Here is a 16580-nt window from a genome sequence, read left to right on the forward strand (position 1 = left end):
CTTGTATGAGAGTGGAAACTTCAGTTCCATATGCCTAGAGTTAGATCCAGCAGCAAGCCATGCAGAGTTGCCCTGTGATTTGTATTGACTCTGTAGGACAGAATTTGAAGTGAACACTTGCCATTTTTCGTGTGCAGCTGGCTTCTTCTCTTGTGATGTGTCGCTAAGATGCCTCAGACACAGTTGTACCTGCAACAAAACCCCTCAGAGAACCAGGGAGTGACGTCACCTCCGAGTGACCAGCAGCATGTTATTATCATTTGAGGCTGGAACAGTGCAGAGTTTTGAGGTTGTAGCAGCTTTTTCTTTTTACCTTTAACCAAGGGCTTTTGTTTGGTTTTCCTTTGTACTATAGTCTTTGTACTGTAAAAATATTTTTGATAAACAGTTCCAAGAGAGCACTATTCAGAAAGACAGGTTTGCCCCATTGGCTTTACAGTGAGACAATATGTCTCAAGGAGATTAGAACTCGGTCTGCCAGAGGTTCCAGACACTCACCTGCGTTTATATTTGGTTTGGCTCACCTGACAGAGAAAATGGCTCAGTTCTGACTATGTCGTCCCCACCATGACCTTGTTTTCCTGAACCAGAACTCAGATCCGAATGGAGTGTTTTCTTCTGATTAGTACAATCTTACAAAAGTATATACAGGGGCTTCCCTGGTGGCGCAGTGGTTAAGAATGCACCCGCATATGCAGGGGACACGGGTTCGAGCCCTGGGCTGAGAAGATCCCACATGCCACAGAGCAACTAAGCCCGTGCACCACAACTACTGAGCCCACGCACCTAGAGCCCGCGAGCCACAACTACTGAGCCTGCATGCCACAACTACTGAGCCTGCATGCCACAACTACTGAAGCCCGCGTGCTTAGAGCCCGTGCTCCACAACAAGAGAAGCCACTGCAATGAGAAGCCTGCGCACTGCAATGAAGAGTAGCCCCCACTCGCCGCAACTAGAGAAAGCCCGTGCGCAGCAACGAAGACCCAAGGCAGCCATAAATAAATAAATAAATAAATAAATAAATAAATAAATAAATAAATAAATAAATAAATAAAACAAATACTACATTTCATATATATTAAAAAAAAAAAAAAGCATATACATTAAATTTCACTCCAGACATTACTGAAAAGAAATGAAATTACTTGAGATGAAATTAAATATTCAGGTGCCTAAAAGTCCACCTATTAATATAATATTTGAATTTCTGGTAAACCTAGGCACACATTCACTGTCAAATAACCAAGGAGGCATTTCCAACAGGCGAATTCTCTCAGCATAGTGCTTCAGATCCCAGCTCAACACCCTTTTCCTAAAAATTGGGGCCACTTTCCTGCTCAGCTAGAGAATGTCCTGCCTTTGTCAGGAGAGGCAGTAACTTACCCAGGGAGGTCATATACTCCAGGAATAGCGAGGGTAGCATTTTTCATCCCAAACAACAGAGCTTCACTGGCTGCTGTGCCGAGGGGAAAGCCTCGGCCCAGCCACCCTCGGGACCCTGGCAGGGGGTGGGACACCAGGGCTGCTTGCCCTGTGAGCTTTGTGAGAATGCACTTCTCACCATGGGCAGTCCTGCCCGTGAGAAGCTTGCGGTGCGGGGGGCCGAGTGCCTTGGCCATGTGGCAAAGTTGGGGTGTGGAGAGGCGCTTCTGCCCTGTATGAGTATCTCAGTTGTTGTAAGTCTTCCGGCTGCAGTGATCATTAGCCAGGAATAATATGATAACCTCTGATTGTTTTTTGTGGGCTTTGGGGGGAAGGGGGCGGGGAGTACTATTTGAAGAGTGGAAGGGGCAGAGGAGTGAGCTTCTTACACCATAAACCCTCTGTCCCTCCAGTGGACTGCTCTGAGCTGGGCCTGGCTCCAGCCTCTTCCTCCTGGCAAGGCCTCCACCCTGTCTCCAGGCCGAGCTGGGTACAGAACCAGCAGGCACCACAGGACGAGGGTGGAGCAATGTCCGGAGCAGCCAGAACCGTCAGCTGATCTGCGAGGAATTCGGTTGTGACAGTTAAAATGCAAACGCTTACAATTTGGTGATTTTTAACTTCCTAAGGGAAGAGCTGCCCATAGCCCTCCTTTCCTGTTATTTTCGGGAGAGCAGAGAGGCGCCTGGCCAGATAACAGCCAAGCTGCCTGCAGTACAAGGGTCGGGCTTGGTGGTGTGAGCGGGCAGCATGTCTGTCGAGGGCTGCCTGCCTCTACCCCCTCAGGGGAAGACAAGTTCCATCACCAGGTGGTTAATACCACCTGGCAAAGTCTGGTGAGTCCCACTTTTGAAGAAAGGCTCCATCTCCTGGTCCCTCCTCAGGCCTGGCTCAGAAGAACATCATGAAGCACTTCCCTGAACACCGGTTTGAACTGATGCATGCAACAGCCTAGCTTCCAAAAGATGCGGCCGCAAAGGGTTTAAGCAAAATAGGATTACTAAATTTGACTAACTTGATATTTCCTGTGGATTTCATAAGCTCTTCTATTTTTATTACCCCTCACATCCAGTTCTTTCCTTGATCTACATGTTAAATGAAACTGGTTTTAATTGAAGAAAAATCAAAATGTTATCTTGCTTGCTGTTCACCTTTATTATCTAGGCAGTGGTTCTGCTGTAGGAAAACAAGGAGATAGTGTTAATGTCAGGTCACCTTGACAATGGTTGCTGCTCATAAATGTCGTGAAACAAAAGCACTATTTCCAGGAAGCAGCATTTAGAAGGAAAAAGGTAGTAAGTTCTCACTATGTACCAAACAGACATACAGGGAGTTAAGGTGGATCCAGTGATCATTAAAATTTTGGCTGTTATGGGAACTGGCACATTAACAACCAACTAGGATATGAGCCCAAATGAAATGATGGTGAATGGTGAAGAGGGGGTTTCAGGGCCTAGATGGAAGGGGGCGGTGCAGCACAGGGACCCCACCAACAGGACCTGTGGTTACCGAGGATGATACACCCCAGTGAAGACAGGCCAAGAAAAGCTGAGACCAGCAAGGCCGTGGGTTTCACCTCCTGGGCAGGGATGGCTTTGCTGTGGGGAGGGCCCAAACCTCTGTTTTGGAAAGAGAGGGAGATGGGGTCAGAGTGAGCCGGGTAGGCCCTGCAATGCCTGAGTGCTGGGGTCTGACAGTGGGAAAGGAGGGAGCCATGAGATTGAAGAGGAAGCCCAGGCGCCGGTCTTGGTGACCCAGTGGTTGTTGGTGGGACACAGGGAGAGAGAGCCCTTGTGGGGACACTTTAGATCTGGGGGCTGGCAGGACCTCTAGGGGAGGCACGGAGATGTAACCTTGGATCTCAGGCAGTGGTTTGGTGAGGCAAGGGTGGTCAGTGTGTGGCCCCTCTGTGCCTCAGAATCCTGGGAAGCTGTGTTTTAAATGTACACGTCACCTAGACCTACCAAAGTAGTCTCCATGTAATCCAGTCCCACAGGTGCCCCAAATCTCTCCCTCTCCCCCCTCCCACACACACTCACTGGAGTTAGAATCTCCCAGAGTGGGTGTCCAGCCAGGCCTGCGGTTCCTAAGCTAAGTTCAGATGATGATGGAAACCAGAATGGGGTGAAAACTGCCCAGTGATTTGAGAACCAGGCTTGGGATAAAGCCCTGGGGACACTGATAAATATAAGGACAGAAGGGGCTATAGACAGCAACTGATTTAGAAAAACCACTGAGTGTAACTTCCCTATTCAAGAAAAGTGGTGTTCACCTCACTGCCATGCCAGGAGAAGCCTCACTCACGCCCAGAGATGGGGTTTGGAGTTATTAAACTCAGCATTCACTCCCAACTCCACATATGGGAGTTGACACCCACAGCTTAAAATAAGTGTCTCTTCCCTGTTAAAGGCAGTTGTTACAAGTGGGATGCATCTAGTGTTGCCTTTTCTTTTGGCTTTGTTGGTAAATCATTCCAAAGTCCATTTGGAAAAGGATGAAATGAAATGTCGAGTATACAGCTTCATTTGACATCCGTAGATGGTTAAGATCCTTTCAGCAGGACTGGAAAACGCCTTAAAGATTTTGTTTCACAACATCAGAGAAAATTCAGAAAGAAGGATACAGAGGTAAGGTGCCTGTGTTTCCTTCATGGAATTGTGCTTTTTTTTTTTTTTTACTGTCCTGCAAAGCAGCAGGAAAAGCAAAGCATGCCAGTTCCCACAACCAGGGAGAAGGGTTTCTCCCACAGGGGCCGTGTCCCCAACTGGCCATCTTCTATCACTCCTCTGGAAGTCAAGTCAGGAGGTTTGCCCTCTTTCTTAGGGGTGCCCTGAAAGATCCCAAAAGACTGAGCCTTGAAGAAGAGAGTCCAGTGGGTCCTCACCAGACATGGGGTAAAAGCAGTCACCTGTGTTCTCCAGAGCTGCGTCCCACCAGCCTTCAGTGACCACGGAGGGGAGGCAATGCTGCCGGTCTCAACTGCTAAAAGAACACATCTGCCCAAGACTTGGTTCTAATGGTCTCACGAGGCCCTGGGGTGGGCCCCAGTCTGTAACCTGGGACTTATCTGGGGTTTTGCCTCGCAGTTCCACCATAGCTCAAGCCACTTTTTTCTTCACTCTGACTTGGGGAAGGGGGAAGATAATTTATGACAAACAAAAAACAAAGAAACGTTGAACTTCATACAAACTTGAGAATTAAAGTTTCAGAAGGATTCAGTGCAGTTGGAGTCACTCAGACCTGTCCCAGGCTTTCCTGGTCCCTCCCACTGACTCTTCCACATGCACATACACAAAAAGACGGAGGTTTGAGGTGACACAGACCCAGCTTGGCAGCCTGAAAGGAGTGACTTTCTCAGAAACAACAGGCCTGGGGAAGCATTGCTGGTGGCTCAGAGGCAGCTGCCAGAGCATGCATGCCCAAGCCAAGGGTGACGTCCAGCTCAGCTGTAAGCACCTTTACAAACCACACACATTCTTCTTCTGTGGAAAAGCCAAGAGCTGGAGGATGTCATTAGCACCTTTTTCTCAGCTGCAGTGGGCCCTTGATCCCCTGGGACACAGCTTCTAGGGTCCCCCCTTCGTTTAATGCTGGGCTGAAACAGCTCATTAGTCACCAGCCCACTTGGGCAGGCATGTGTGTAAGGAAGGGGCATGCCAGTCATCTGGCAAGTCTGACTGGCCTTCATCAGCTCCTTACCCCTCAGCGGATTATCACCCTCTCTCTCCAGCTCTCTTTACAGCTATTAGTTACAGATGAATGTTCTGAGCTATTTTTTACAAATTTAACCCAACACAAAGTGAACTCTAATTTGCTCTTAGAATTATCCTTCATCCATAATTTGGTCCAAGGATATTTACACTATGTGATATTAAAGGAGTTTTGTAGTGACTGGGGGGTACTGAGCCAAGATGTTTGTGGAATACAAAAGATGTGGGGTAGGTAGACTATCACACCTCAGGCCATTTCTTTCCCAGGTGAGTAAGCTGTTCCTAAGCAGAAAGGCTAACTGCCTACTGCTTACTGCCACTGCATCCCATGTGGACCAGGTCAGTAGGTGCGGCCAGTGCCAGAGTCCCAGCTCCTTTGCTGGGTGCCCAGCCTGAGACGACACGTGCCATCCTAGAGAGAAGTGCAGAGGGCACTATGTCTGTTCATCCCCTAGCAGCCCAGGCCTGTCTTGCTGACCCAGCTGGATGAGGGGCACCCTCGGACCATGCTTGGGGCCAGAATCTGGTGTCTTAAGCTGAGAATGGAAAGCAGGGTCTACTTCTGAGCAGCAAGGCTCTGGCTAAGGAAACTTGACCAGTGTGATTACAGAAACAGGAAAAGACCCCAAGCTGGGACATGCTATTTGGAATATGGGGAACACCATCACCTAATAGAACAATCCTGTTCCTGTACAAGAGAAGGAGTTGGTCCAAGTCCTAGGCCACATATGTCACAATTGTTTTTTTACCTTCAGTAGCTTTTATACTCATATCAAAGTTACTGCTTTCATATTTAGGTCACTCAAAGAGTTCCTCTTACTCTGGGTTCCTGCTAACTATGCACAACCTCTCAGAGGGTGGGTTACAAAACTATTTTTCTAACTGTAGCAAAGGTAATTTGGGGTGGGGGAGGCTTGGGATATACCTAAATGTAGCTAATGACATTGTCCACCTTGAGGGATGAAAGGGAAACTGCACTTAAATTTAATTCACCATTGGATAGCTTGTGCCATAAAGAACACACATCAAATATCCAAGAGGCAAAATTGATCATTAGCTTAATTTGGGGGTTCACTATAGGGGGGTTACTTTGTCTAGAACACAGGCACCTGCAAGTAGAATGTGAGCTGACTTCTTGGCAATCAGATCTTAGCCCTTTCAAATGTATGGTTGATGTAAGTATAATTAAGTAGTAAAATTGTATGGTATATACCTATATTCCAATAGTGTATACCTGTATGTGTGGGATTTGCTAATATAACCATTTCAATAAAAACCTATTGAAAAAGATGCATTGGCCACATGGAGTACTGTTGGTGGTAACCTGTATCAGTGAGGACTCTTGGTTGCAAATGTCAGAAACCCCAACCCAAACTGGCTTAAGCCAAAGAGAAGTATAGTGTCTCACAAAAGTTTAAATGCCATGGGTATGCTTACGTCACTTATAGCATGGTTTGGCCCTCAAACACTGACTCCAGGACACATTTGCTAGCCTTGCTTCCTCCAAGTAAACTGCATTCTCAGGCTCAGAGAGGTCGTAGCCCCATCAGCACAAGAGCTGGTTTACTTCCCCAGGGGACCAGAATGGCATCTCCTTGACCCTGATTGGCTTGGTTGGAAGCACATGGACATCACCGAACCACTATGGTCACAAAGGTAGAATGTGCCATTAGCTAAGGCCAACATGGGCTCTACTTCTGCAGCCCAGGAGTGCATTCAGCTTCACCTGAAAGATAGGAGCTGAGAGTTGTAAGGTGTGGTTGCCACAGCAAAATCATGATGCTGCACAGGAAGAAAAGGATGTTGGGGCAAAAACAGCAAATGTCCAATACATGTAGAATAGAGTTGGAACCTTAAAGGTCTGGACATTAATATTACCTCTGCCACTTATTAGTATGAAATTGGCGAATCACTTCACCTGTCTGGATTTCAGTTTTATCTCTTTAATATGGATCTTAAAACATCTACCTCGTAGGGTAAATGAGTGGGGATTGGATTTAAAATAATGAAAGTAGCCTTAATATCATATATCCAATAACAGTCTAGTATCTAGAATATATAAATAACTCTTACAGCTCAACAATCAAAAAGACAACCGGGGTTTCCTTGGTGGCGCAGTGGTTAAGAATCTGCCTGCCAATGCAGGGGACACGGGTTCGAGCCCTGGTCCAGGAAGATCCCACATGCGGTGGAGCAACTAAGCCCGTGCGCCACAACTACTGAGCCTGTGCTCTAGAGCCCGTGAGCCACAACTACTGAGCCCACGTGCCACAACTACTGAAGCCCGCTCGCCTAGAGCCCATGCTCCACAACAAGAGAAGCCACCGCAATGAGAAGCCCGCGCACTGCAGCGGAGTAGCCCCCACTCAACGCAATAAGAGATAAGCCCACGCAGCAACAAAGACCCAACCAGCCAACAATAAATAAATTTATAAAAAACAAACAAACAAAAAAACACCTTAAGCCTCCAGGGATGATTCTAAAGTGCCCCCTTCCCTCTGGCCTCCTGCCGGATTCTGGCGGCTTCAGGACAGATCCTGCATCCCAATTAGCCCTGGATATTCTGGATTCATGCCTATTGCCCCATACGGCATTAACTGCTCCCTCTTTCACTCAAAAGGGTCAATGTTTGGACTGTGAGGCGGTCGACCCCTACAGGCCAGCACTGGGAGAGCGGAGACCCACATCCCCAGCCTCCCTTTGCTGCCCGCCCCATGCCCGTTCAGAAGACCCTGCTGGCCCCAGGGCAGGCCCTGCCCCCGACCCCAAGACCACTCAGCCTCAGTGACCCCATCTATCAAGTGAGGGACTGCACTGCTTTCTGAGGACCCTGCCAGCCTCAGGGCTTCCTGACAACCTGTCCTGAGCTCCCGGAGGTTCTCTTCGTCTTAGGCCCAAGTGCCAAAATTGAGTTACCACAATCAACTAACCCTTTTCCAGCCACCCTTTCCAATGTTAACACGCACTGGCTTGCCCTGAACAATCAGGCAAAACTGTATCTCCAAATGCTCTTTCTCTACATTTTCCCCGCAAACCCTGGATGGGTTTTTACAAAAGGTCAGAAGCCCTGCTATCTGTGGACCGTGGACTCAACCATTCCGGCCAGAGGCCCGTGGCCCCGGCACCTGGCCGCTCCTCCTAGATGAGGCTGCAGCGCAGGGGCCTGCAGCGAGAAGGGCGAAAGGGAAGCGGACACGGCCGGGCTAAGCCGGCCTGTGGCCCGAGAACTGGGCGGGTGGGCGGGGCCGGGTGGGGAGAGCGGAGCGCCCAGCGAGCCCGAAGGGCCCGCTGGTCCCGGCGGCCGCCAGGGGGCGCCGCCCGCTCGCCTCGCCCCGCCCCGCCCGCTCGGCTCCGCGCGGCGACTGCGGCGGCGCTTCCGCCTGGCCGGCCACGGCCTGGTGTGAACGGCGCCGCGATGTGGCTGGGCCCGGAGGAGGTGCTGGTGGCCAACGCGCTGTGGGTGACGGAGCGGGCCAACCCCTTCTTCGTGCTGCAGCGGCGCCGGGGCCACGGCAAGGGCGGCGGCCTCACGGGTGAGAGGCGCGCGGCGGCCGGGCCTGTGGGCGCCGCAGCGGGGCGGGCGAGGAGGGGGCGCCGGGCGGCGGGGCCCAGGACGAGCGGCCCAGGACAGGCCCAGCCTCGGCGCGTCACTGCGGACGCGCACGTCAGCGCGTGCGGCGGGGCCCTGGGGGCGCGAGGCCGGCACTGAGTTGGGGGGTGGGAGGTAGGAACGCGAACCGCGGGTGGGAGACAGGGACGGGGTGGGGTGGTGCGAGGTCAGGACGGGGCCAGGGACTCGAGGAAGACAGATGCGCTTGCGTTAGGAGGCGGGTGGGGAGACTTCGGTCAACCAGGGCAGCCAAGAGAAGGCTGGAGGCCGCCTCTGCCCGGACTCGCTGCCCGTGAGCTTCCCGGTGCTTAGCGGAGGCGTGTGCAGCTTCCTGGAAGGGGATTTCACAGCTGAAAGTCCGCGAGATCTTCCGGTCCCCTGCTTCTGCTTTAGTTTCTCCAAGTGCCTCTGAGGAGGGGTCAAGTGACACAAGCATTCGTTTTCTTTTGCCTCCTTCATTCCCAACTCACCAAAGAATTGCCTTTTCAGCAAGATCAGAGTTCCTCCCAGCTGCTGCTGGCCTCAACCCCCATCCCTCCAGCTTCTCCTCACCCACCTTTCCTGCTTCTTGGTGCGTTGGAGCTGCAGACCGAGGCTTAGCCGAATCACCAGTATATGTGTTCCGGTGAACCAGCCAAGGTGCCTCTTTGCCCGTCTGGGTACTACACAGGACTAGACCAGACAGGCACCTCCTGGAGTGTGTGGCATTTGGGATCCAGGGGATGCCTACTGGGCATTCCCTCTATGGGTGTTGTCCCAGGTCCCTCATGCTCCAGGACCTGCCCCAGGCACTCCCAAGCAGACCTGGGTCAGTCTTAGGGCCAGACCAGTGCCTGCGCTCCTTGGGTGGCCCATTGTTGCCATTTAGGACCTCAGGCCCAATGTTGACAGGTCTTCCAGTTATCAAGAGAATTTTCTGTGAAATGTCTTAATTTTCAACATTACCAGCTAATGCAGTCCTACCAGATGCAGATAGAAGCTTCCCATAGGAGAGCTCTTCCGTCAGTCTTTCCTGGGCCACACCTCCAGATGTGGAAGAGACTGTACCATTCCCAAGAAACCTGTTCCTTTCGGTGCCTTGAGCTCCCTCCCAGAGGCCTCTAGAATCACAGGAGCCAGTGCTGGACCTGCCTCCTGGACTAGGCTGTTCAGTGGAGGTTACACAGCAGCCCCTCTGGAGAGACTGACCAGTGGTCAACCTTGAAGCCCATGTAGAAAAGCAATGCTTGGGCGACCAGTATCTTTGGTTGCAGCAGCATACCGTTGTGTCAGATTTCAGTGCTTGTTCTGTGCTCTGTTTCTCCACAGATCATCTCAGCAGGTGGGTGGGTCCCTCTGTGCTCTGCTTTCCTGTACAGAGAAGGCCCTTTCTACCACACTCATCTCTCCATGTCCCCCAAGGCAGAGCTCCCCAGGTCCCCCCTGGTAACCACACCTTGAACTCTCTGCTCCAGCTAGGTTTGGTGAGTCCTGGCATGGCCTCTGGCATGGCCTCCCCTGTGCCATCATGGACATCGTGGCTTCCTGACCACTGTCTCCCTGGGGGAGGAACAGTTAGTGATGTGGTTTTATTCAAGCTGTCTTTTAAAAACAGATACCAACCTAGATTCTTCATTGAAGAGTGTGATGAGATGGCCTGCCCATTAAAAAGTTTTCAAGTCTTGCAATGTGGATATGCCAACAATAGAGGAATTAAAATAAAATTTCTGAGACCAGAAGAGAAACCTCAACACAAACAGTAAAAAGCAGTTTATTCCAAACACTGATAAGGCTTGAATATGCCACTTTAACTGCAATTTAGAGAGGCATTTTAGAACATTTCAGTAAAACAAGGGAGAGATTACAGACTCCTGACTTGGATGTATGTGAAGAGTACCTTCTTTTGTAACTGGTTATTTTATTTATTAGCGACTGGAGGGGGGAAAAATCAAGTTAAAAATGGAATATGAAACAGAAGTGTTAAAATCGAGCAATAAAATCAATAGAAATTATTCTGATATCCACAGGAAAATGGTAACAAAATATTTTCAGATCATACCAAAAGTAGCACTTCATGAAAAGGAAAAAATAAGTTTCAAATAGGAACAATGGACAGGCTTTTATGTAGCTGGGTAATTCAATTAATGAAGAAGAATGAATCGAATAGTGGTAAAAGGTAGACATTTCCTCTAATTTATTGGGGAAATAGTGACATTGTCAAATGTCGATGACATTGTGATGAGAAGGAAAACTTGAAATGCCCTAAAATGCTTCAGTTCAGAGATGGAAAAAAAAACCAAAACGGGATCGGTGTTTTCCTAAATTGGACAATTCTAAAAATTTGCATGTTCTTTTTATTCATGACTTTTGAGGCTACATTATCTTCCTGTCGTTGATGTGGAAAATGATGTTACAAAATCATTGTCTTATGAAAAAGGCATCAGAGTACACAGCCAAAAAGGCCGCACATGTCAGACAAACATGTCTTAAGAGATGTGTCTGGCAGTTAATGAAACATATTATATTATTTTTCTGGATTTTGTGATATTTGTAGTATTGTTGTTTTGTTTTTAATTGTCATTGTTGTACTTTCTCATTCTGAAGAAATACTTGTTTTCAAAACTGATTTTGTGATATTTGTAGTATTGTTGTTTTGTTTTTAATTGTCATTGTTGTACTTTCTCATTCTGAAGAAATACTTGTTTTCAAACCTGATTTTGTATTTTTCTTGAAGAGGGCCTCCCAGATCATCTAAGCTTTGGGCCCCATAAAACATGAATCTGCCCCTGCCTGCAAGTGTTTCTGAGTCAGGAGGACAAGCAGAAGCTTCCAGGAAGAAGTGGGAGGGGATTTTTTGATAGGGATCAGACACTGGCTGAAGGCCTTTGAGGAAAAAGAAGTAATTTAGTGGACCAGGGTAATGTAAGTTGTTTCACCCTCTGGGCTGGGGCTTTGGGGGCAGTGCTACCCTCATGGCTGCCTCCAGCCAGGCCCAGCTCTCAGCACAGCCCTCCCTCACCCTCCCCTCTCTCTGCCCTGTTGCCAGGTCTTCTCGTGGGCACCCTGGATGTGGTGCTGGACTCCAGCGCCCGGGTGGCCCCTTACCGCATCTTGCACCAGACCCAGGACTCGCAGGTCTACTGGACAGTGGCGTGCGGTAGGTGCCCTGAATCACGAGGGGTGCTGGGCAGGGCCTGCCCCAGAGAGGGAGGGGACGCAGCCTGCATTCCTGCATTGGACATGGCCCACTGAGAACCTGATGCTGCCCCTTGTTCAGACAGCACAGCCCAGGCCAACATCCAGCTTAGGAAGGCAGCTCAGCTGTGCACAGATGCAGGGCAAGCGGACATGGGCCCCACGAAGCCCTGCGTGCCTCTCTGAGGGCTTGGCCTTGGGCAGTGTCCATGTTCTCCTGCTAACCTTTTCTCAAGGTGGATACAGCCGATCATTATTCATGGACTACATATTTTTTAATTCACCTACTCACTAAAAGTGATCTGTAAACCCCCAAATCAATACTTGTGGTACTTTTGGGGTCATTTGTGGACATCTGTGGAAATGTGTGTCTGCAGAGCAATGAAAAATTTTGAGTCACCAGACACACAGGTTCCCAGCTGAGGTGGAACAAGGCATCCTTCTGCCTTCTTGGTTCAGCTCTCAAACCATAAACACGTCTCCTTTTAGAAGTCTAAGCACCATGCTTTTCACATTTTGTGTTATCTGTTGGTGACTTTGCTGTTTAAAATGGCCCCAGGTATAGTGCTGAAGTGCTGTGTGGTGTTTTTAAGCACGGGAAGCTGTGATGTGCCTTATGGAGAAAATACGAGTTAGATGAGCTTCCTTCAGGCATGAGTTACAGTGCTTCTGGCTGTGAGTTCAATGCTAGGGTATTAAAAATATATATTAAATGAGGTGTCTTTAAGCAGAAAGACATATAAGACAAAGTAGTGTATTGATCGGTTGGTGAAAATGTTGTGACCAGAGGCTCGCACGAACTTAGCCCTGTAGCTCCCCTGGGAGCAGTACTGGCAAATTCAGTGTTCCAGGAGACTTTGTAGAACATAACCACTGTGAATAACGAGAATCGCCGGTAGCTGTCCTCCTCGGAGGACACACCCACCCTCCCAAGAGTCCAGGAGGAAGTCCCCTTTCAGCTGGACCAGCCTGGCTGAGGTCCCTGGGATAAAACAGCAGTCATAGCTGGCACTCAGACAGCACTTCCTGCATGCCAGACATGTGAACCTCCCAACAACTCCAGAAGGTGGAACTTTGATTTTCCCCATTTTGAAGATGAGGAAACTGTGGCCCAGAGGGGTTAAGTAACCTGCCCAAAGTCACACAGAACCACAGATCAGACCCAGAGCACCTGTTCGTGTCCACTGTGCTGAAAATCTCTCTGTGCTAGAAGCCACAGTGTCACTGTCCCCCAGGATGATGGTTTTCCTTGGAGACCTGAGAAGAGGTGTTGGGAGTGTTCACAGCTGGACTCCAGCTTGGGGGGCTGGGGGAGAGGTTAAGGGGTGAAGGCACCAGGGTGCCCAGAGTGGGGCACTCGCAGGAGAGAGGCTTCCTGTGTGGTAGGGCCCAGGGCAGTTGGTGTGTGCCTGGGCTAAGATGAGACGCTTCACTCTAAAATGGGCCCTTGAGATGTTCATCTTTGTCTCAAGGTGTTCCTTCTCAGGAAGCAGGTGGAGAGGGGCAGTGGCAGTGAGAGCAGCCTCTCTGTGGGGAGAGAGGAGTGTGGCTACTCTGGGGGGCCTTGTGGGAACCCCATTGGTGGCATCAGGGCCTGCTGCTGGGGAGGGACCCAGCTGCACTGTGGAGCCCCTGCCCTGGTCAGGCCCCTGTGCTCATCTGCTCATGCCTCTGTTTTTACCCACCACCTCTCTTCAGCTCTCCAAAAGCAGACACTTACTGACACCTGCCACTGAATCTCCACTCCTTAGACTGTCATTAAAGGACTTTTCAGGGTCTGCCTGCCTTCATTTCTGTCTTCCTCCCCCCACCAGCTCACACCTGGCCTTCGACCAGACAAGACACTTGCAGGGCCTGAAGTTCTTAACCGTACCTGTCCTGGCTGGTGTACCTACAGCGTCGCCCCATGTCCACTTTACCTCCTCCTGCTCTGTTGAGTACCTACGCAGATGGCACATCCTATGGAAAACCTTCCCAGATTCCCCAGACTCATGTAGCTACCCTTCTCCCTCCTCTAGACTTGCCATGTCTCCACCGGCACTTTTGCACTGAAGGCTCGCTGGCTCTCCCGCTAGGCCAGCAATTCCCTGAGGGTGTGGGCAGGTTCTGCAGCTGGGCAGCGTGGATCAGCGTTATGGTGTGGTCACTTCCCAGCTCGGTGACCTTGGGCAACATACTCAGCCTCTCTGTGCCTCAGCTTCATCCTATAAAATGAAAATAACTGTACCTGTCTCCAGGGTGCTCTAAGAATCAGATAATCCATAAAAAGTTCTGGAAAACAGAAATAGCACTTAATAATTTAATTAGCTATTATATTTTTTATTCCCAGTACCTAGCATAGAGATGGCATAGTTTCAGTGTTTACTTAGTGCTAAATGAAGATTGAGTTGCTTTTAACTAATAATTCTTTTAAGTGAATATATGTAAATATTTATAATTAAAGTGCAGACAGATCCACACAGGCATTGTGGACAAAATTCCTCTGTTTTAGGCTGCCAGGAACATGTGTGTAAGAGGGTTGCATCACATGCAAACCCAACTTCCAAATTCAAATGTGGGTTCTTGGCAAAAAGAGCAAGAAAGAAAGAACTCCCTTCACCTAACAACTAGACCTTGGCCTCTGTGCACTAGGGAAAGGAGGCCATAATAGATACACAAAGAAAAATGAAAACAAAAATAATTTATGGATGATTTAGGAACTTCCAGAGGTAATTTCTATTTACAGTTATCTATTGTTATGATTATCACTGTTAGTTGTATGATTCTGGGTTTAATCATTTTCACATGGGTATCCTCCCACAGACCCATGGGAGAGGGTCTTTCTGTGGAATTGCTTGTTAGGGTGGTGAGCCTCTTGGGTAAATGTAAAGAAACAAACAAATCGACCCTAACCAAGTCAGGCTGGACTGTGACATGTGACAGAGCAATGAGCAGATGCCTGGGCCAGAGGAGATGACAGGGACCAGCTCAGCCTGGCCAGGGCGGGGTCAGAGCTGAGTCTTCAGCTGTTGGAAAAGTTGTAGCCAGGTAGTGAAGGATGGGGTGACCAGGGATCGGGCGCCCAGCAAAAAATGTCTGTGGTCCACAGTCATGTCGGACTCATGTCTTTGCTAACGCTCCCTCCATGCCGAGTGTGTGGGCCTTCCGTGGTCACAGAAGCAACTGGGCCTTCTGGGTGCTTGCAGTCCACAGACTGTCCCACCCCAGGATGCTGAAAAGGAAGCAGAGCCTTCACTCCTTTTCTTATTCTTGTGTTAATTCATTCAGAGAAGAGTTCTTAAGTGCAAAAACCCCATGCCAGACACATGAAAAACCCCAAAAAGTGGGGTGCCAGAGGGGCAGGGGAAGCCAGGCTCGGCAGGGACTTCCCTCATCCCTTCAATTCTCCTCCTGGGGCCCCTTTTCCCAATTCCCTGATGGAGGCAGAGAAAACAGCTGCCTCACTCCTTGGGAGTGGCAATGGGCTGCCTCTCTGAGTTCTCCCGTTTCCACTGGGCCTACAGTGCCCACAAGGACGCCTCCTTGAGGAGGACAGGGACCCCCTCCCAGGTGGGGCAGACACTGGGGGCCAGCCAGACACTGAAAGGGTCAGACAGGGGTTCCTGGAAGAGACGGGATCCAGGTTGGGTTGTGAACTGGGATGAGGAGGAGGAGGCAAAGACCTGGGTGGGGCATCTGGCTTCAGAGAGAGGGATGGGCACCTCTGGCCCAGCAGGAGACCAGCCAGCCAGGGGCCTGGAGTCCTACAGGAAGCTCCAGCTGCCATCTGTGGATGCCTAAATTCTCAGGAGAGCCACAGTCACCTATACCAAGTCTGACTGTGTCTGGCTAATCACCTGTATGTGGAAGACCACATTAAGTCCTTTTATCTTGAAGAAAAGTAAGTAAGCAAACCTGCAAATGTATAGACTATTTCTGGTAGGACACAGAGGAAACTAGCAGTCACTCTTAACTCTGGGCATTAGAGGGAAATTGGGGCTTTATTTTCCTCATGACTCTGTAATTCTATCTGAATTTTTTTATTTTGTGTTTTTATCAGGACCATTTATGACTTCTGTCATATACATAAAGAAGGAAAGAGTAAGCAGCTCAAAGATTGTAGTCACTTTGGTATAGCAAATTAGGTCACCCATTTTAATCTCTTGAGTTTATGTTTAAGGCCTGGTGATTTTATGATTTTCCTTTTCTTTATGCCACCAAACCTCCCTAGGTTCTTCCCGCAAAGAGATCACAAAACACTGGGAATGGCTGGAAAATAACTTACTCCAGACACTGTCCATCTTTGACAATGAGGAAGATATCACCACCTTCGTCAAGGGCAAGATACACGTAAGATTCACTTTCCACTACTGGTTCTCACTCCCTTTTCTGGGCTACCAGCGTTCACCTTTGTCATCTTCTATAACTTTCAGACAACACCATGTAGTTCTTTCCCCCATTAAACAGAGATGGAAACGAAGGGTCTGATCTTCTTCTTTTAGTGTTGAAAGGGGCAGTTGAACTCATTGTATGCAGGCCCCATCTACCGGCCAGCCACTGGAGTTTAAGCTTAGCTGAGAGTTTCCATTCCCTGCAAAGGGCCTCAGCAAATATGCAGATACACAACTCTGATAGCCAGTTCTTGGCCAACAGAGGAAGAAGTTGGAAATGACAGGATAATTTA

At 49.4% G+C, this 16580-nt stretch overlaps 1 protein-coding gene across 6 annotated transcripts in view; it reads left to right on the forward strand.

Moving 5' to 3' along the window:
• Positions 1-8484: 8484 nt before the first annotated feature.
• Positions 8485-16580, forward strand: part of TBC1D9B (TBC1 domain family member 9B) — a 44375-nt gene continuing 36279 nt past the window's right edge. For all 6 annotated transcript variants that reach the window (XM_068536500.1, XM_068536501.1, XM_068536502.1 and 3 more), the window contains exons 1-3: positions 8485-8666; positions 11769-11879; positions 16128-16246. In XM_068536500.1, the coding sequence (XP_068392601.1) occupies positions 8549-8666; positions 11769-11879; positions 16128-16246 (348 nt within the window). In that variant the 5' untranslated portion in view covers positions 8485-8548. The remainder of the gene's footprint in view (positions 8667-11768; positions 11880-16127; positions 16247-16580) is intronic.

The sequence above is a fragment of the Eschrichtius robustus genome, chromosome 2 (assembly GCF_028021215.1).
Source record: "Eschrichtius robustus isolate mEscRob2 chromosome 2, mEscRob2.pri, whole genome shotgun sequence".
Taxonomy (NCBI): Eukaryota; Metazoa; Chordata; class Mammalia; order Artiodactyla; family Eschrichtiidae; genus Eschrichtius; species Eschrichtius robustus.